We start from the raw sequence: 22314 nt of genomic DNA on the forward strand, positions 1-22314 counted from the left end.
TCTATCTATCTATCTATCTATCTATCTATCTATCTATCTATCTATCTATCTATCTATCTATCTATCTAGAGGAGGTCTCATTCGGTATCCCAGGCTGGCCTAAACTTATGACCAGATTCCCATTCTTATTCCAAGTGCTGGAATTTGGGGATAAGGGGTGTACTACCAGGCCTGGCTTTAGCTTTTTGAATTTCCATTTGGTTCTTTGGATAATAGCTTTTATTTCTCTTGTGTCATTTTCTAGCTCTTAGTTTGTTATGACCTTATTTTGCCTTTTCCCATTAAGCATAGTTAAAACTGCTTTGAGATCTTTGCTATGTCCAACATCTGGTCTGCTTGAGGTACATGGGTCACATTTTCCTTCAGTGTGTCAAGTAGGTTTGTGTTGGTTCTGGACTGTATTGTGAATGCTTCGTTTTGATTGCTTTCCTTTTATTCATTCCTCTGAAAAATGTTTTTGTTTGTTTGTTTATTAGACAGGTAATTTGACTAGGCTCAAAGTGCAAATTTCATGTCTTGGGTGGCAGCCCAAATTCCATTTTAACTCAGTTATTTTTAGTTCAGAAGCCTGCTTTTGGCATGTGAGGCAAGCAGGGATCCAGGCCCAGCGACATACAGAATGTTGGCTTTAGTCCCTGCCTTTCCAAGACTGCCGCATGTTTGCTTTTTTTCTGTGTTTTTCTTTTTCTTCTTCTTCTTTTTTTTTGACCAAAAAGAATCTGGCACAGGCTGGTTTTACCTGCCTCATCTGGCACAGGCTGGTGACTGCTTTCGGCTAGAAGCTGCAACTCACAAGTAGTTTATGGAAACTGAAGGAGCAAATACAGCCAGAGCCATTTCTTCTTCCACCTGCTGGCTCTGCTCCAGAACCTGTTGACTGGGCTGACTGTAGTCCTTTTGAGTACTTAAACATGGTTTCTTCTAGGCTACATGGAATGGTGACAGATGTTGGCTTCTGCCTCAGCAGGAATTGAGGAGTTGAGATTAGAGGAGGAGATAGTATTGTGTCATCTGAATCCTGGGTGGTTGTACGAACATCTACTGGCTTCATGGATGATGTCCCATTGGGATCAAGCTTTGTATTTCTGTTGAGGGATCTTTCTTAGTGTTCTGGAAAAGGCTCTGCAACCTGCCTAGGATGATACCTTTGAAGGTGTCTTTTGACCTGGGGAAGTTTAAATTATTACATATGGAAATGATGAATTAAAGGCAAAGAGTACCTCCCCACCCCTTCAAGAGGAGATGGCTAAGATGACAAAACACAAACCTGAGGATAGTCACCGTGGTTAATTTATTTATGCAGTGGGCTAAGGATGAGAAACAGAGATTGGCTGTAGGATGCCTTGGCTACTATGTGGAATAGAGCCAAATTTGGTGGTTGGGGAATATGTGGGAGGAACGGAAGTTATGTTTATTCTTTCTGGAGGAGAGAGGGCATGAGGCGAGGCCCAGGAGAGAAGAGTCTCTTGAGTGTGTGTGCATGTGTGTTTATATTAAAAATAAATATATAAATAAATAATATAAATTATAATATGTTATATAAATATATAAACATATAATATATATATAAATATAACATATATATTTTTTTGGTTTTCAATACAGACTTCTATGTGTAGTCTTGGCTGTCCTAGAACTTTCTCTGTAGACCAGGCTGGCCTCAAACTTACAGAGATCTGCCTCTGTCTTCCAAGTGCTGGGATTAAAGGCATGGGCTTTAATATACTGTGAAGTATTTTGTTTTAAAAAATTGTAAGATATTTTTTTTTGTCTTAATTATGGGAAAGACTGGGGCAAGCTTAAATATTGGCAGAAAGGAGACTGAAGCCATAGGCGAGGGGATGGTCTGTGAATGAAGTTTTCAAGAGGGCAATTTAGGGGAAGGGTGACAGGGATCTGCTTTGCAAACAGAAGGGGCTCCTCCTAGGATAGATTCCATTTCAACGGGGTTGATTCCTTGGCTACTATAATTAATTCTGAAATTTGCATAAATATTAAACTGCTAAAAAAAAAAAAAGTAAGCGTTGCTTGGCTCCTGTAAAACTTCTCCATTCCCCACTTTCAGGCAAATGTTTTTTTTGTTAGCAATTATGTAATTTCCTCTTTCCTTTTTCCCCTCTTCTTGCCCAGCACCTTTCTTCAGCCTTAGCCAGATGATTTGAAATGAAGTTTCTATAACTTCCTCTGCAGGGCCGTTTTAACCCAGACTTGAGTCTAGTTTAACTCTTGGCTCTCCATGCTGGGCAGCTTTTATAGCTACCGACCTAAAGGGAACTTGGGTCTTTGACCTTTTTTCTTTTTATTCACAGTCACAGGGAAGCTAAGCACCGGGACAATGTACCACAGGGAGAAGCCACTGAATGTTGAAAAAAATGTTGTTAAACTTAAGCAATTTCTGGGAAGAATAAAATAAGTATTTTTTCTTTTGCATGAACTTGAAGGATGTAAGTTTATGTGTAATTGGGGACATGCAACTATGCTGTGGTTAATGACAGGTTTCAGGGAATAAAAATCTAATGAGGAAACACATAAATTCTGATAAAACTCACTCTCAATCCATGGTGGCTATTTTTGGGCCAGATACAAATGAGTCCTCTCTCTTGAAGGTGAAGGGGTTCTCTTCCTCTTAATCATTCACCTTCTCTGTAGCTGGTCAGTGAATTCAAATATAGGTGCACATTTATAATAAGATTTGAACTCTTTATGCAAGGAAATTTAATAATCTATTCCCCAAAACGTGGTGAGGAAGAAGTTTTATGTCTGCTTTTGTCTTGAGGAACAGCTTGAGGACAGCCCTTGAGCTGGTGAGTTTGAGCATTCCTTAGCAGTTTTCTGTGAGTGAACAGTAGATGGGGGGGGCATTAAGCCTGCTTCAGCTATTAGTGTCTGGAGACTCTTGGAAGATGGCACCTCAGAGAAGTGGTAGGCTTTTCAAGATAGTCATAGGGCTCTGGAGCAGAAGGCCTCAGCATACAAGCTTTTGGACATCTGGCTTTGCTCCTCAGTTATCTGCTGCTATTTCTCAGAAGTATAGTGAACCACAGTCTGGGTAGCCATGACTTGAACATAGTAAAGATGGCCTCAGAAATCCTACTTTAGTCATGGAATTAGAGAAACTTCAACTTCCCTTAGGTATGTTCTCTTCAGAAGGTGAACTTTCAGCAGGAAGTTAACTCTCAGGTTAACTGGTTTTTAGATGGGGTTTCATGCATTTTCATTAGTCTGTTCAGCCCATAGAGGCTTAGTGTCTCCTAGTGCCTTGCTGCCATTGGTTGAGTATTAAGCAATCATTATATATGAGGGTCCTTGATCTAAGAAGGGTAAAAGTGTGGAGCTGACCCTTGGCTTCTTATTTAGCTTTTTGTCAGCTTGTTTCCTCCAAAATTCCCATTTATATAATCAACTTCCAGATGCTGGGGTCACTTGGCTTCTCTTTGCTGTTAGCCCACAGTGAGGCCACTGGGAAGGCAGCTAAGGCTGCAGTTGCTGTTCTTGCTACTAAGATATATTTCAAGATGTACCTAGAGGGTGATATGGGAGTGCAACGGAAGCATCTCCCATTTCCCACTTGCAGCCCCGAGGAGACTAATTCTCATGCTTCCACGCTCAGGACCTGCTTTGGGTTTATCGACAACCTTGTGTATAATTCATGCAAGACAGAAGTTATAGTGGAGTGTGTTGCCCTTGCTACTCAAGCATGGCTCCGTAATGCTGCCCCAGGTTTCAGCCTGGAAGTAGGTTTTATTAGTGTTTAGCCTAATGTTTTCCTGTCCGGAAACCTTTCCCTTCCATTGACAGGGCTGTTCAAGCAAGCACCTTTAGGTTAAAAAAAAAAAAAAAATCTGCTTTTCCCTTGTCCCCTTGGGCCAAATGCGATTCAGGAAAAAACAGTGTTTTAGTTTTAATTTAATTTAATTTTTTTTGAGGCTCTGGTAGCATGGAGATATGGGCAGTGGAAACTGTTACAGTGGGAAGGACAACTGGGTGTTGCCCGGGTGATGGGCAGGTGCCACCTGGGCTTGTCATGACTGCAGGATGATTCGGGAAGGAAATTTTGCTTTGGTGAAAAGCATTCTGTCTTCTCCATTCTACTGCTTTCTTACTCTTTGACATAACAGGGGCACTGACAGCAGCAGAGAGCAAAGAAATGAAGACTTTGTGTCTCTATTGCATTTTTTTTTTTCTCGTCTGGGTTTTCTGTAAGGCTGAGTAGAGGAGAGAAATGTTAGTAGAAGCTCAGAACACAGAGGGAAAGGTGACTGTATCTGAAAAACAGATGTTAGCCTTACACAAGGGGTTGGATGGAAGGCAGGCAGGGGATCTGCTGCAGAAGAGGTTTCCTTCTCAATGAGCCTTATGGTTGATGTACTGTGTGGGCAGGGATGGGGAGTAAGTCAGGGGACTGATCTGGGAGAACTAGTATATCGCACTAGAGAGCTGGGTTTTATCTGGAAGACATTTAAAGCGGGTGGGCCAGCTGATCCGATCTTTATTTACTCTGGATACACCAAGGCAACTGAAACAGGACTAGGAAGATCAGGGGGAAGGTTGTCACATGAGCCAAGTAAAAAAATGGTTGGGGTCTGGGCCAAAGGGCAAAGAAAAAGCAATGAGGTAGAGGGGCTGCTCCTGGTAAATGATAGACCTCTGTGGCTTTGAGGGGAGGCTGACACCCAAGGGGTCAAACCTGGGCAAAAGTGAATTATGGTGTCATGCCCCAAAATAGATGAGAGGAAAAGAGCAGGTAGGCAGGTAGAGTAGGCATTGTGAGATGAGTGGACGACGCTGTCTTTTTCTGAAAAAGGGCCCCAATGACATGTGCTTAGTCTTTTCCCAGGAGAGATTTTGGACTTCACAAAATAGCGCCAATGAAATTCCACGAGCGTGAACCGTACATTCCAAGCGAAGAGCCTATGGATTTACTCTCAACGTATAAACAAGACTTCAACTACATCCGTGGCAGTCAAGTTGGCCCCGTCAAACCTCGGGACAGTAAGTTTCCACACGGTGACAAGATACAGTATCTGCCTTCTTACAAAGGTGAGAGGACTGAAGAGGGGAAGTGGTTATATGCGCATAACCCTAGGGTAAAGGTCAAGAAACCACTTCCTGCCAGCCAGATCCTGCCAACAGCCTGTTTTTGTACAGATGGGAAGCAAGGGATGGTTCTATAACTTTCAATAACTGAAAAAAAAAATGATTTCAGGACACATTGATAATTACAGCATTTAAAGTTCAGAGTTGACAGGCACATTATGTAAGAGCACAGTCATATCCATTTTTTAAAAAAATAAGTTATTTATTTTTATGTGCATTGGTGTTTTCTCTGCATATGTCTCTGTGAGGGTGTCAGAGCCCCTGGAACTGGAATTACAAACAGCTGTGAGCTGCCATGTGGGTGCTGGGAATTGAACCTGGGTCCTCTAGGAAGAGCAGCCAGTGCTTTTAACCACCGAGCCACCTCTCCAGCCCCATATCCATTCTTTTAGTGGGTCTGTGATGGCTGCTTCTAGATGGTGTGGCATAGCTGACGTGGTCCTGGCGGAGACCCCACAGATGGCAGACATGCACACTCTCTTGACTTGATGGAATGTATTTTATGATCCTTGTCTTAGCTTTCTGTTTACATCTTACAACGGAGAGTCTGTTCAAATTTAAGCTAATCAGGAATTTATAATTTGATTGTTTAGTTTATCCATCTGTGAGGAATTTTGAATTAACATACATACAGGAAAGTAAGTGCATTATGATAAAACAGATCAATGAATTTTTACTGTACACATTGTGCTTGACCAAGAAATTCCTATCTACAGAAGTGAACACAACCATTGTGCTTTTTAAAAAGAATTTTTTTTTTTTTTTTTTTTTTTGCCCATGCTGGGGATTGATGCCAGGGCCTCCCAAATGCCAGACAAGTGGCCTGCTACGGAGCCACATTTTTTGCCCCATTATACCATACCATAGTAAATTAATACCATAAATTAGTTTTGCCAGTCAAAATTTTTTTATGTTATACTGATTTATTCTTTTAAAAATATCTTTATTTTAAATTGACAGATAATAATTATACCTGTTTATAGGTTTTATGAGGTGGCATTTTGTTACGTATGTGTATTGTATAAGGATTTCAAATATATTTACTTTTAATTTATGTATTTAATTTAATTTTGATTTGTATGTATGTATATGTGTGAGTCTAAGGCAAGTATAGGTATGCCTGAGGAAGCCAGAAGGGCTTCGTATCTCCTCAAATTGGCATTACAGGTGGTTGTACAGCATGGATGTTAGGAACCATACTCGTGTTCTTTGGAAGAACAGAAAGTATTCTTAACCATGGAGCCATCTCTCTAGCTCCTAATTTTAAGATTTATTGTTATTTGTATCATGTAAGGTTTTGTCCTAAGTGTGCTATGCCAGAAACAAGACATATTTGTGTTTCTTCAGAGTGCTAGTATTTATTGAAAAACAATTCATAAGCTACTTCGGATTGATTGGTTGCACATGGCCAATTAGTCTTGCTTTCCCTTTGAAGCTGGCTAGGGAAAAACATAGTGTCTTTTATTCCAATCCAACTACAACTACGAACTCTCAGATCATTCCTTACACATCACCTGGCAATTATATCTCTCTATATGTAGGTTTCAGAATGGCTGCAAAAGCTCCAGAGGCAGAGGCTGTTGTAAATCAGAGAATCTTTTGCAAGGCAGTAGAGGCCAGGTGTGGGACTGGGTCCTGGTGGAAGACAGGATGGATCGATGGAGGGGGCAATTTAGTTGGCCTCATCAAGCAGTAGGGACTAGGCTGAGCTTGAAGTCTAGGAGACAGGTGGGAGTTCTCTGCTGGTGGATCTCTTGAGGGACATCGTGGGTGTTCAGATGACATGTCTGTGGGGTCATTGTCATTGCACTCTTATGGATCCTCCTCCTTTTGGTGTTCAGGTGAGGGTATTACACTTTGTTGGTCTTCATGTGTTGGAGAAGTTCTTGGGCCTGTTTTTCTGATGTGTTTTTTAAAAAAGAGATTTACTTTTATTTTATGTGAACTGTTTACCTGCATATATGTCTGCACATTATGCGGATGATGGGAACTGAATTCAGGATATGTCTGCACATTATGCGGATGATGGGAACTGAATTCAGGTGCCCTGGAGGAGCAGACAGTGTTCTTTGCCATGGAGCCATGTCTTCAGCCTCCTGATGTGGTTTTAGTACATCCATGTGCTCATGTGTTCCAGGCTACCTTGCTAAGTTTATAGGTGGCGTCTTTGAACTCTTCGGGAAAAGTTGTCATTTGTGTTTCTTGGTTAGTACTGGACAGGTAGTGGTGTCAACAGGAACAACAGAGTGCGGAGTCATCCTCCATCTTCCTCTGCACTCAAAATGGACTCAGATACTGCTTTGTAAAATGGAGTTAAGCAGGGCAAGGCACAGTCTGAAGTACTGTCTCCTGCAATATGGAGTAAGCCTGATCTCTACAGTTTTAATTGGTAGCATAGTTTTTTCAAACATATCTTTGGGGTGAAAACTCTTATAATCCTCTTAATTATTGCTTTTTTTGTTAGCATATATTAATTGCATAAACAAATGAGTTTCACTGTGGCGCTTTTCATACACGAACATCATATACTTTGAACACATTCACCTCTCTTTTGTTACCCTTTCTTGTCCATGCCTCCCCTCTCCTACTGGGCCTCTTCCTCTTCCAAGTAGTTCTCTTTCTTTTTTTCCCCTGACAATGTTTGAAATATGCATGTTTGTTTTATTTGGTATCTGTTTTGTACTAGGTATGGTGAAGGAGCATAACAACCAGTCTCTGATCTTTTAGGGGAGACAAACGAAGCAGCCCTGTGGATTTGGCAGGAAGAGTAGCAGCCCGGATTTGGTGGCACACAGCCACAAAGCCTGAGGTCAAGGAGTGAAAAACCGGGTTTTTCACCAGTAGCTCTCCATGCTTGTGATGCATCCTGTTGTCCCAGGAAGACAAGCTAAACAGTTGATGCGGAACACTTTGGGTCCTCTGTGGGCTGTAATAGAGGGTTGCTTTTATTCACCAAGTCAAATGTGTGGGCTGGAGATGGCAGAAGAGGTGGGTGGCTGTGATGATGTAAGACTCTTTCTTAGGGGCTACAATCTGTTTGTCAGGGAATCTGCATGTGGGCATGTGGTTGGACTTCTCTCCTTAGTCCCTTAGCTGACCTGAGGTGACCTGGATCCTGCCCTTTCACTTCCCTTTTGTTTTGCTATTTTCTGTTTTACAGTCACGTCTGCCATGCTACACTCTGAATGTTATTAAACTCTGAAATGGCCCTCCTGCAAAGGGCTTGTAAACCTTAATATGCTATCTTTCTGTCTTGCTCTGTCTACACACATGAGGACAGTCCAGGGTATTGCTGGAATCTCTGTTCCTTGACACTTCGGCCTTTTCTCCACCCTCAGCCTGTCCGTCCCTGCCCACGTAGCCCCTCCACCCCCGATAGTTCACTGCAGCCCACTTGTTACCAGTGTCTCAAGCTTCCTCCCTTCTCTTTTGTTGTTGCTTCGTCTAGCGGAATCCCAGAGCTCTGCCTCCGTAGGTCTGGGCTTGACTCTCCACTTGAACATATCTTCGACCTTTCGTCTCACATCTAAGCTTCGTTTGAGCTTAGAAAATGATAGCTTGCCATCAGCTCATGTGAGTCCCTTCAGCTGTTATGGTTCTTAAGATGCCAAATCTTTCCCGATTCCCCTGTGGTTGTGCAGGTTCTGGCACCTGCTTCCTAAGCCCCTTTGCTTCAGTCTACAGTACTTTCCTCAGTTTGGTTCTTTTCTTCCTCTTCTGCCAGAGGACATTCACCATCAGTGTGGTTCCCTCTGTGGTACCTACCCTCCTCCAGCTAGTGGCTGCAATGACATGCCGTCAGAGGCTTCCCCGGGACCCCCCGCAGTGACTCCACATGCTCAGGGTACCCCAGCACCCCTCTAGTTATTGTGTAGGCTTCTTCTCAATTGTTGTTGGCTTGGGAAGACTGGAAGCATCACTCTCTCTCTCTCTTCTCTCTCTTCCTCTTCATCCAAATTATTTGTATTTTTGCAGTTTGTTTTAATTTTTTGTGTTTTGAGACAAGTCTATGTATGAATCTCACTATTTAGACCAGGCTGGCCTTGAACTCATAAAGATCCGTCTGCCTCTGCCCCCTAAATGCTGGGGTTAAAGGTATGAACCACCAGCACCAGCTTTTTTTTTTCAAATTAAAAAATAAAATACAATTACATAATTTTCCTTCTCCATCTCCTACCTCTAACTTCTCTCACATCCTCCCTATTTCCTCTCAAATTCATGGTCTCTTTTTCTTTAACTATTATTGTCATATGTAGGCACACAAACACATAAATGCAACTTGATGAATTTGTTTGGTGATATATACATATTATCCATATATATGAACCTACATATGAATGATTTCAGGGCTGACCACTTGGTATGGGACAATGAATTAGGGAGCACACACATATTGGCTGCTTTCCTCCCTTGACAGCCTGCATAGCACCTTCCCATACTATGAAATCTAGTGTGTGAGGCTTTAAGGTCAGTTCCAGCTCCAGTCCTCTGAGCCCTGTGTCCAAAGGGTGCATCAGCAGCAACAGTGACTTAGACTCAACTTCTAGGAGGCAACTAAGGTAAACAGAAATAGTCTCTATTGCTTTGGGAATCTCTTAGAGACTCTTAACCAGCTCAAAAGGAGGTTTCTCATGCCTGGGGCTGGGGTTTTGTTAGATAGTCTATGGCTTTTGGCAGTGGTGGTGTATTATCTCTTTAAGTGGTACAACTTCGTTGAAAGTACACACACACACACACACAAACACATACATACACACTTTATGCACATATATCAACAAACGTGCATACACTTATATATTATATGTAATTTTAACTAAATATAAACCATGATTCCCTATGACATTTTCAAGCATCCTGTTATCTATCCTTCCTCCATGTTCTTTTGTAATGATCTCCCTCTCCACCCTAAATTAAAGTTATAGCCCTCCCCCCCATATCTCCCCACTTTCTTCTTTTCCCTCTATAATTCTTCTCCACCCTCATGGTCAATTTTTCCTCTGCTGGCTTTTATGGCTTTTCCGGGTTATAGGCTCACGTCTGAGGATTTGGAGCTAGGAACCACAGATAAGAAAAAAAACATGTGACACATGTCTTTTTCTGAGTCTGGATGACTTCACGTAATGTAACATTCTCTTAACACCCACATTAACCTAATTCAGAAAGAGCCAATCTGATCTGGGCATTCCCTCCTTGAGATGGTCTTCCTAGGGGATTAGGTTGTGACAGGTTGACAGGTACTAGTAACGATCATAGCTTCCCCACAGCACTGTGGGCAGGTGCTTTCTGGAGGACACAATACAACCCAGCACATCACGGGGTTGCATGTGCCTCGTTAGGATGTGAACTCATTTTCTGTTTCAGCCAGTGTTTGCCTAAAGGTGGAAACGGAGGTTATCTCAGAACCTGGGAAAGCGGGACAGCTGAGCAAAACCGGAGTAAGCAGAGGGTAGCAGTAGGGACCTCTGATAGAGCATGTTTAACTATAAATGATCCCTTCCTCCATATGCTTGTGGGTAAGTCTCAGTGAGGTTATAGGAAGTGACTGGTCAGTTCAGTCTTCTCGTTCCTGCTCAAGTGCAGTGACAGGTCTGGGGATAAAGATAACACCTGGCTTTTCTTAGGTAGTAGCAAGGATGGAGAAAGTCCTGTGGTGTTTTTTCTTTTGCTGCTCCCAACAACCTATTCACCCCTCAAAATAAATATGCAGAAATTACAAAAGTAAGTAGTGAGGCTTCGATCTCTTCCACTTCTAGCTTTCTTATTCACCTCCTTTGTCTATATAGTTCCAGCCCAAACCATCCACTGTAAAACAATAGAATATTCTACTGTTGAAACTTGGCTTATATTAAAATGGAACAGTCCTACTTTCTTTGATTTTTCCCCTTAAAGTTTGTAGGCCTGTCAACCATTTGCTTACTGGAATAGAATTAATAAAGTATCAGTTAGATTGCTCAAGACCAGGCATGCATCCATGGCAGCCTCACCCCCCAACATATAGATGAATTTCAAGTTGAATTCCTAGTTTTCCTAGGTTTAAAAACAAATGAGTATGTGGTTGACTCAGGGGCTGGTTTGCAGTCTCCACATTATAATAGTTATTTCTTTTGTTTAAGTAACACCATCTTATCCATTTATGCTGTAGCGAGAGCAAACCCGAGACAAGTGTAAATAGTAAGTTATTTCTCACAGTGATGGATGTTGGGAAGTCAGTTATTGAAGCATCAGTAAGTTCAGAGTCTGGCGAGAGCCCTATCCTTGTTCCAAAATGGTACTTTGTCAAGTTGTCTTTATAAGGTGAAAGGAAGGGGATAAAGGGTCTGAATGAGTTCCCTGTAGTCCTTTCAAGGGATTATCCCATTCATGAGGACAGGGCCCTCATGACCAAATTGTTTCTACAAAGGCCTATCCTCTTCATATCACTACAGTGGAGATTAAATTTTATCATTTGCATTTGGAGTGGAAGGTGTAATTCAAACCATAACAAATACTTATATTTTTTAAAATGGGACTAGTTTATTTGATTTCCACGATGACATCACAGCTTCTAAAAGCTATGCTTTTAAATTTGTTATGCCCATTCCCAGAATTTTAGCACAGGGAACCACAGCAGAGGTATGTACTTGAAGGGATAAATAATGAATAGTTTTGAACCACTGCTTGCAGGGCTCTAGATGACAGTCAGTGTTCAGTTAAATCCAAACCCCCATCCTTGCAATTACTCCATGGGTCCCAGCCAGGATCCGGGAATGAGGTTGGAGGAAGGCCCATGACATTTACTCTGCCCTTGAGTCAGTCCTGAGCCACTTTCCGCATGTAACAGGCACCATACCCTACCTTCATTTTTTGGTTTATTGCCCCTTGAATAACTTAACTCTTGTGAAAATTTGCTGCTTTAGTAAGTCTTTCCCCAGTAATCTTTATAATTTCTGGCCATATATTACTGTCTGTCAAGTAATAGGGCTGTCAAGGAAAGAAACCAAAGACCAAGGTAATTAAATATGTGCATTTTAATGGATGCCATTTATATTTTGCTTATATGTTTTATTTATATTATTTATGTAAGAAAAATATTCAAATTTCCTTTTCTACTAATGACTAGTACATTTACTGTGGTAAAAGAAAGAAAAAGAAAGAAGAAAGAAAGGAGAGAACCCACCAATAAAGTATGCTCCGCACCATTTGGTTGTAATTTGTGACATTTTCAAAACACTGTGCAATTGAAAAGATTGAGAGTGTAATTACTTGATGCTCAGTTTTAGGCTTTGCTAAGTTTTTTCTTTTCTTTTTTTTTTTTAGGACATTATTATTGAATGGAATCCCTTTTAAAGAGGTTCTTGCCAATTACCCACATGACACTCTGACCCTGAAGGGCTTTACTGGTGTGTGAATAGTTTGTCATGTGGAATTCTGAGGTTTTTCAGGGCCTTGTGGAGTTTGATTTTTTTTTTTTTTTTAAATAGTGGCTGTGTGGAGGAAGTCAGGATGCTGAATAATAATGTGGTTTCAGTTATGTTGTTGGTGATCAGGAGTCTCATGAGGCAAGTTTGAGCTTAGGAACCTGTTTTCATAACACTTCATCCATCAGAGGAGAGGTCCGGAGACGTTCTGTTCTACCCACCCGTAAGCATCTCAAGGCAGTGTGAAGGTATCTGCAGGTAGATGCTGCATCTCAGGGCGGCCTGACGTGTGGTGGGTTGAACATGTGGTTTCATTCGGCAAGATGGTTCCTGCTAAGGCCCCTAATGCTTTCAAGATGCTGATAGAGCCATTAATGGCCTTGGAGAAAGATTAGATTTTCAATTAGAATGAAGCCAATTTTGAATAGCTAGTTGGTAGTATTATTGGCCTAAAATAAACTTAGGAGTATGCCTGGGGGGTGTCGAGAATATTGGGGGTTTCTGGAGTGGCAGAAGCTTAGTCGATCCCCTTCCCCCAAAAGCAACTATAAACCTTGACAAGGTGGTAAAATCAACTATTGCGAGACTCTGGAAATCAACCAAAGGCACAGGACAGATTGAGAGCATTTGTTCAAGAGAAATGATGGACTTATAAACAGGGGGCGTTGGTGGGATCTATCCTGGGGCTCTTCTGTCAGCTCGCCCTCTTCCACCAGTTCCATTTGCCTGGTGCCTCTGCTAGGGCAGGGAAGGCTGGAGGAGGAAAAAAGGCAGTCATGCTGTTAGAAGGATCTGAGGTTTAAAGAGTTTTGACAAAAAAGAAGTTATTTAATAGGAAAACCATTCAGAGATAACAACCTGTGCAACTAGCCCTAGGTTTACAGGACTTAATTGTGGTGAGCAACATAAGCAGATGGATGAGAAATTTCACAGGGAGATGCACAGAGGGTGAGAGGCTCGGTGATCTGAAAAGTTGTACTTGCAAGCCAGGCTGTGTGCTTTCTCAAGAACCATCAGAAGGGCCTTTCTATCTACTCAAGTGATCTGGCTCATTGTGAGACCTCATATCTGTGCGGCAGAGGCATGAAAAAAAAAAAAAAGCAAGTTAGGATTTGTAAACCGCTTGATCTGTGTACTCTCTAGCTCCCCACAGATGCACTCCGCTGACTTGAGGTGCTTCAGTCTAACTTACCATCAATCATGGCTTAAGTATTTAGGTGACAGAGGATGAATGTCAGGAAGTTGACTTCCCAGGCAACACAGTAATGGCCATGCACTACAGAGGAAAAGATTATAGAATGGGTGCAAAGAGTTCCCAAACAGGAAAGACAGGAACTCCTAATGTAGGGAGCATGTATTATCTAAGGCACTGCGGCTTTTACAGAGAAAAGGAAAGGAGGAGAGAGGGGGGAGAAGGGAGAAGGAGGAGAGAGAAGTCATCAGAAAGAGGGATGTGAGGGTCATGCACAAAGGCAAAAATCAGTCAAGAAAAACTATCTTTGAGGGAGCCCAGATGTTAGAGATACAGAAAAATATTTGAAAGTAAATATTATAAATATATCTAAAGAGTGGTTAGAAGTCATATTTAAGGGAATGAAAGCAACTGTGATAATTATTCAGCAGCTAGGGAGTACCACTATATAGAAATCATAAATAATAAAATGAAAGATCCAGAGTTGGACAAGCACCATTTTTTTAAGATTAAGAAGTTTACCAGCAATTTTGAGTTGACAGAAGAATCAATGAAGCAAGGACAATCAATAGAGATTATTCAACCTGAACATAAGAGAACTTTAAAAAAATAAACAGAAACTAAGAGATTCAAAGAAAGCTGTCAAGATTACCAACATACTCATAATGGGAGTCCCTAAAAAGAAGGAATAAGAGGGCAGTTAAAGAATTAATTGCTGAAATACCCCAATCTTGTGAAAAATTTACCTATATACTCAAGGGGCACTATGCAAACAGTATAAACATGAAGAAATTCATGCATTATTGTCAGACTGGAAAAAATAAATAGTGTTATAAATATAACCATGTAAATATATGTCTTTATACAGGTAATTTTTTTTTTCCTTTTTCTTTTTTTGAGGCAGGGTCTTGAGCTGGCCGGGAACTCACTATGTAGTTTTGGCAGGCCTTGAATTTGCAACAATCCTCCTGCCTCAGCTTCTCAAGTGCTGGTATTATAGGCATAAGCCATCACACTCAGCTACTTTTCTCATTTTCACTTCTAAGTTTTAAAAGCCAACTATTCAACAAATTATAAAGTGAGGGAGTTTGCTTTAGGAAGGTAAAGTAGAGGTGTAACATCAGAAAGTCAATTAATTAAATCCAGTCCTCCCACTTGTCCTAAACTCAACAGAAACAAAACAAAATAAGCCTAATCCAATCAACCAAATAAAATAAACACATGTATATTAGAAGCGAGTCAAGAGGGCTGATGCAATGTCCCAGCAGGGAAAGGCTCCTGACACCGCATCTGTCATCTGCATTCAGTCCTGCATGTATCCCCACAATAAATAAGGACAAAAATGCAGTTAAAAATCTAAATTAAGGATAATATTTTCAGAGAACATAATCCTGTATGAAGATAAAGCAAATATAGAACAACTAAGCGAGGGCTTTTGAGATGGCCCAGTGGGTAAAGGCACTTGCCACACGAATCTGGGGACCGAGCTTAATCCTTGGATCCCATGTACAGATGGAAGGAGAGAACCGATTCCACAGCATTGGCCTTGGTCCTCGACATCTGTCATGGCACACGTGCTCACACACACACAGCGCACATACCCATTGTAATAATAGTTCTAAAATTTAAAAAAGCAAGGGGTCTGTTTGGTAGGTGTCAGTCCTGAAGAGTAATACATAACATCAGTTACATTTCTATATATTGGCCTTGACAACCAATCTGGAATTGAGAAAGACATCTTTGGGGCTTTGAAACACAGGTCGGTGGTAGGAAGGGTTAGAGCATGCTGAAGATCCTGTACTTGATTCCTAGCATCATTCAAGCACAGAAAAAAAAATGTTCCTGGAAGAAACAGTTCTCCATGCTGAGGAAGTGCTTTATCGCTGAGACACGAGGACGGTAGCAGCTATCCCCAGCTCCCATCTGAAATGCCAGGCCTAGTGGTGTGTGCCCATAGCCCCGGTGAGGTGAAATAAGAAAGTGAGCTGGGAATTCTGGGGCCTCCCTGGCCTATCATTCTAGCTCAAATGGCTAGCTCCAGGTTTAGTGAGAGAGACCCCATCCCTAAGGAAAATAAGGTGGAGAACATTAAAGGAATTCAGCAGGTATTGACTTCTAGCTTTCACATGCATGCACATGAAAGATCAAAAGAAGTCACAAAGAAACCTTAGAGTTAAACTACCCTATATACCAAATGAACTCGGTAGATATTGACAGACTATTCCATTTAGTGACTGCAAACATAAATGTGTGGAACTTTCTTCAAAATAGATCATATTTTAGGCTATGAAGATGTCTTAAGTAAAATTAAAGAGAAAAAAAAATCTTACTCTTGCTTTTTATTTATGTATTTTATTTTTTAGACAATGACTCACTGCATAGCTCTGAATGGCCTAGAACTTCCTATGTAGACCAGGTTGGCCTTTTACTCACAGAGATCTGCCATGGCCTCCAGGGTGCTGGGATTAAAGGATACTATGCCCAGCATATCTTGTATTTTACTAGATTCGAATGTAACAAAACTAAAAATCAATAACATGAACAACTCTACGAACAGGGAGATTAAACAGGACACCCTGGAATAACCATTGGATTAGTAAAGATATTAGAGAAGTTAATGAATTTCAGGGATCAAATGAAAGTGGGCAACACAGCATCAGGATCTGTGGGAAAGAGCCAAAAGCATTCTACCAGGGAAGCTCTGTGACTGTGAGTGCTTACTATATGAAGGCAGGTAGCAAGCACATAGCTTGATATTGCATCTCTAGGTTTTACAAAAGTAAGGGCAAGCTGAATCCAAAAGCAGTAGGAAAAAAAAAGGAATGATTGTGTCTGAAATAATGTAGCAAAGCCACTGTCTCCTCTATCCCAGCAATTTGCCCACAGGAAAGAAGGCCAAGGGGAAGGAGGTGGCCCTGGGTCCTGCTGTCATGAAGAAACAGGAAGCCAAAAAGGTGGTCAATCCTTTGTTTAAGACAAGGCTCAGAAACTTTGGAATTGGACAGGATATCCAACTCCAAAGAGATCTCACACACTTTGTCAAATAGCCCGCTACTATAAGCAGCTCAAAGTACCTCCTGCCATTAACCAGTTCACCCAGGCCCTGGATGGGCAAACAGCTACCCGCTGCTTAAGCTTGCCCATAAGTACAGAAAACAGACAAAGCGGGAGAAAAAGAAGAGGCTACTGGCCCATGATGAGAAGAAAGCTCATCCCAACTAAGTCCTTTGAGCAGGGGTCAACACAGTCACCACCTTGGTAGAGAACAAGGAGGCTCAGCAGGTGGTGATTGTCCATGATGTAGGCCCCATTGAGCTACATTGGTTTTTCTATCTGCTCTGTGTTGAAAGATGGGGGTCCCCTACTGCATCATCAAGGGAGAGGCCAAGCTGGGATGGCTGGTCCACAAGAAGACGTGCACCACTGTTGCCGTCACACAGGTTAACTTGGAAGACAAGGGTGCTCTGGCTAAGCTGGTTGGAAACTATTAGGACTTATTACAAGGACAGATATGATGAGATCCGCCAGCAATGGGGAGACAACTTCCTGGGTCCTAAATCTGTGGCTCACATTGCCAAGCTGGAAAAGGCAAAGGCTAAAGAACTTGCCATTAAACTAGGTTAAATGTACACGGCTAAGTTTTCTGTACATACATATATTACAAACTAATAATAAAAAAGCATATCAAAGTCAATACAAAGGATCTCAGAAATGGACACTCGGCATTTTGAAAAGATAAACAAGATCAAAAATTCTTTAGCCAACTTAGCTGAGAGAGGACTCCTGTTCAGACCCATGTTAGTAGACTTAAAGATGAAATCTCTGGAGATATTACAACAAACACTGAACTCTAAAGGATCGCCCGGGGTTGTTTTGAAAACTCATACTTCAATAAATGAAAGAATTTAGTAGAAATGAATAGTTTTTCAGCTATGACTTACTATAGTCAAATTAAGAGGAAGAAGCAGATTAATAAAGAGATGAGACTGAAGCAGTAACAAAGTTTTCTAATAAAGAAAACACTGGGAAAGACAGCTTCATTCCTGAATGTTACCATATTTCCACAGAAGAACTAATTCTAGTGCTCAGACTAGTTTGTAAAACCAGAAGCAGTGCGTCCAAACTCATTCTGTAAAGGTCAGTAGCAGCCTGATATTTTAACCAGACTAGGGTATAGCTAGAAAAGAAAATGGCCTCAGTGACCTTTATGAGCCTAGATTCAGATGTCTTCAACAAAACACAATTTAACAACAACATAGGATAATTTGATAGTCATGAAATAGTATGATTTAACACATAAATAGAATAAAACACAAAACTCCCAATGTTCAGTAGATGACTCTTTAATAAAAATTAACATTGCTTTCTGACTCACCACCCAAAAGAGGTACCATTGCAGAACAATAGTCTATATGTAACAAATCTGTAGAAAATACCTTTAGTGTTGAAAGTGTGGTTCCTCTAAAGTGAGAAAATATAAATATGACAGGGTAAAAGACATCCTCACTCAATATAGGAATTAAAATTTTTAACAATAGTAATATGGCGAAAAGAAATACCAAATAACCACCCCACAAACAAACAAACAAATGAACAGTAACAACAACAACAACAAACAAACAAAACAATGAACCAACCAGGATAAAGTTCAGGAGGAAGAAAATATTTGCAGATGCTAGGATTCAAAATTAGAATGTATTCAAGATTTGAACAACATACGTTTAGGCACAGAATATTCAACAAAGTTAGCAGGGTATAAAATAAACACTAAAAAAATTGTGGCTTTTTAACACACCCACAATAAACCCAGTGAAAATGAAAATAGTCCCATTTACAAAAGCTTATAAAACAAATCAAATCAAATCAAAACAAAACAAAAAAACCCAAACTGCCTAGCAGAGAGACCTTTACAGAGAAATCTATAAAACCCTGAAAGACATTGAAGAGGATTCTGTGAGATGGAAGGGTCTCCCATGTCTATGGATCAGTAGAATTCACATTGCTAAAATGGCCACTATATCAAAATACTAATGACCTTCTCAGCTTGAAAAAGAACTCCTAAAATACATATGGAAGCAGGGAGTACCTTGAATAGCTGAAACATAAGAGTGAAGCTGGAGGCATCTCGGTACCTGATATCCGTCACACTGCAAGTAAGGGAGCGAAATCCAGCAGTGTCTAGGAATAAAAACAGAAACATTGACTAGTGAGGTAGAGGAGTACCCAGAAATGATTCCAAGCACCTATAGACGCTTGATTTTCAACAAAAGTTCAACAGAGCTCATGTGGTAATTCTATTTTCAGTTTTTTGAGAAACTGCCATCTTGATTTCCAGACTGGCTGCACAAGGTTACATTCTCATGAGTAATGACTTAAAGGTTCCTATTCTCTAACATCCTTGCCAGCATTTGTTGTCATTTTTTTTTTCCTTGATAATAGCCATTTTGACTATGGTAATATGGAATCTTAAAAGTCTGAGTTTGCATTTCTCTAATGGCTAAGGATGTTAACACTTACAAAAATATTGTTGGCCATTTTATTTCTTCCTTTGAAAACCTTCTATTGAGTTCATTAGTCAATTTATTGATTAGATGATTTACTTATACGAGGGTTAGTTATTTTACCATTCTTTATATATACTGGGTACTAATCCCTTGTATGATATGTAGTCAACAATGAATTGAGTACACACGCATGCATACATGTTTCACTTTCTAGGTTATTACTTCACACTGGCAATTGTTTCCTTTTTTGTTCAGAAGCTTTTTAATTTATACGATCCAATTTGGCAATCCAAAGAATTATTTCCTGTGTCACTGGAGTACTGCCTAGACCTTGCTTTTGCCTTCATATTGAAGTGTTTTTTTTTTTTAAAGCTTTTCCACCAACAGTTTCAAATATTAAGGTTTTTTATTTTTGTGCAGGGTGAGGGATGTGGATTTAATTTCATTATTCTACATATGGAAATCTAGTTTTCCTAGCAGCATTTGTTGAAAAAACTGTCTTTTCTCCAGTGCATGTTCTTGAAACCTTTGTCAAAAATGAAGAGGCTACAGCTATGTGCATTTATTCCTGGATTTTTCTACTATATTTTGTTGGTTGGCAGGTCTGTTTTTGTGTAAGCACTAAGCTGTTTTTGTCACTATGATTTTGTGTTTTGCTGTTTCTGCTAAGGATTACTTAGATATTCAGGGTCTTTTGTGCTGCTGTGTGAATTTTAGAATTATTTCTCTGAGTCTGTGAATAATGTCATTTGGTGGTGTTACATTTATTCTATAAATGGCTTTCAGTAATATTGCCATTTTTACAATATTCTGCTTTTGCATGAACATGTGAGGTCTTTGCATCTTCTAATGTCTTCAAATTTCTCTTTGGTATCTTAAAGTTTTCATTGTAGAGATCTTTTCTATCCTTGATCATGTTTATTTATTATACTACATATTTATTTAGTTCTTTTGAAACTATTATAAATGTGACCCCCCTCCTGATTTTTTTCTTGGCCAGTTTGTTATTAATACAGAAAAACTATTCATTTTTGTAAGTTTATTTTGTAACTTGCTTTTTTGCAGAAAGGCTTTTTCAGGCCTAAGAGTATTCTAGTGAGTCTTTAGGGTCTGTTATGTATAGAATCACATCATATGCAAATAGGAATAGTTTTACTTTTTTCTTTCCTATGTGTAACCCCCCCCTTCCCTTTTTCTTGCGTTATTGCTTTGGCTAAAAGTTTAAGTTCTGTGTTGAACCAGAGTGACGAGAGTAGTAGTTGGCAATCTTGTCTTATTCCAGATGTTAGAAGAAATTCAATTTTCTCCATTTAGTATAATGTTGTTTACAGTTTTGTTGTATACAAACTTTAATATGTTGAAATAATAGTTCTTCTGCTTCTAGGTTCTTCAGGACTTAAAAGAGAAATATTTATTTTATGTATATGAGTGTTTTTCCTGAGTATATGTGTACTGCATACATGCAGTGTCCATGGAGGCCAGGAGAGGATATTGGATCTCCTGGAACTGGAGTTCCAGACAGTTGTGAGGTGTCACGTGCATGTTAGAACTGAACATGTGCTCTTGACAGCTGAGCTTTCTCTCTAGCCCCCTCAGGATTTTTCTGAAGGGATGTTCCACTTTGTTAATGGCCTTTTCTGCATCGATTAAGATAATCATGTGGTTTCTGTACTTAAGTCTACTTATGTACTGAATTCTACTTACTGATTTGTGTATGGTGAATAAACCTTGCATCCCTGATATGGAGTCAACTTGGTCATGGTGTGTGATCTTTTTAATGTATTGTTTAGTGTGCAAGAATTTTATTGAGCTTTTGAATGTTTTCCTTGGGGAAGTTGGTCTTTAGTTTTCTTTCTCTGTTGTATCCTGGTCTGGTTTTGTTATCAGGGTGGGGCTAAAAGTCCTTCCCAAGAAGGTATGCAACCCTCTGCTCGTCCAAGCCCAAGCTTCTTTGAAAACCCAGCAGGCTCTCTCTCTGACACCAGCATAAGGGCATGTGCTGTCAGCTTGGGCTGCAGATTCAGAAACTGAGGCATAAGCAAACCATCTACCCCAAATCCTAAGGTCCTGTAGACAAACTAAGATATGATTCTGCCAAAGTTCACTCTGGGAGAGCCAATGAGTTTATTGGGTGTGTCTGCAGAGCATAGGTGAGGGCTTACTAACAGGGGTGTGGGTGTTTCCTCAAACAGGCTATACCTGTGATTACTGTTTCAGTGCTGCCCAGCCTTTTATGCTCATTAGTGTTTGTTTAATAAAATTGGAAACCCCAATGTTTGGTGCATGTGTATTTAAAAACTGCCGTATCCTTATGAATTTTTTCCTTCATTGCCATGCAGTGGTCTTTTTTTCTCATCTAATTTTGAGCTGTGGTAATTTCATAAATTATCAAAACAACTATACACCAGCTTACTTTTTGGTTGGGGTTTGCTTCACAGATTAATTTTTATCAGTTGATGTTCAGTCTCTGTATCTTTGTTAATAAGACATGATTCTTGGAGACAACAGATTTATTTTCTAATCTGGTAGTTAGGGCCACTTACATCTAAAATTATTATTGACAAATGCTCACTAGCTCTTCATAAGGTGTTTTTCTTTCCTTTTCCTATGCTTCCTTCCTTCCTTCCTTCCTTCCTTCCTTCCTTCCTTCCTTCCTTCCTTCCTTCCTTCCTCCCTCCCTTCCTTCCTTCCTTCTTCCTCCCTCCCTTCCTTCTTTCTTTTCTTTCTTTCTTTCTTTCTTTCTTTCTTTCTTTCTTTCTTTCTTTCTTTCTTTCTTTCTTTCTTTCTTTCCTTTCTTTCTTTCTTTCTTTCCTTTCTTTCTTTGTCTCTCTGTCTTTTTCTTCCCCCCACCTTTTGACAATATCTCCTGTAGCCTAGGTTTTTCTTGAACTTCTGATTGTCTTGTCTCCACTTTCAAAGAGCTAGAATACAGTTGACACCACCATACCAAGCTAATTTCACATTTTTTTTTTGTTGGATTGTTTTTTCTTTACTCTCCTCTTCATTAGTATCAGAGGATACTTGTTTGTTTTGTTCAGCATGTTAGATACTTCTTTAGTTTTGTTAGTCATTTATCTTATGAAGTTTCCCCAATATGTAGTATTCCTTTAAGTCTTCTGCAGTG

The 22314-nt window shown here is 40.2% G+C and overlaps 1 protein-coding gene and 1 pseudogene across 1 annotated transcript in view; both read left to right on the top strand.

Moving 5' to 3' along the window:
• Positions 1 to 22314, top strand: part of Saxo1 (stabilizer of axonemal microtubules 1) — a 31644-nt gene that overhangs the window by 2522 nt on the left and 6808 nt on the right. The window contains exon 2 of the mRNA XM_055591663.1: positions 4838 to 5040. Within this exon, the coding sequence (XP_055447638.1) occupies positions 4838 to 5040 (203 nt within the window). The remainder of the gene's footprint in view (positions 1 to 4837; positions 5041 to 22314) is intronic.
• On the top strand, positions 17037 to 17310 carry LOC129665133 (60S ribosomal protein L7a-like; annotated as a pseudogene).

The sequence above is a fragment of the Psammomys obesus genome, unplaced genomic scaffold, assembly GCF_907164565.1.
Source record: "Psammomys obesus unplaced genomic scaffold, mPsaObe1.curated_primary_1811, whole genome shotgun sequence".
In the NCBI taxonomy this organism is placed as follows: Eukaryota; Metazoa; Chordata; class Mammalia; order Rodentia; family Muridae; genus Psammomys; species Psammomys obesus.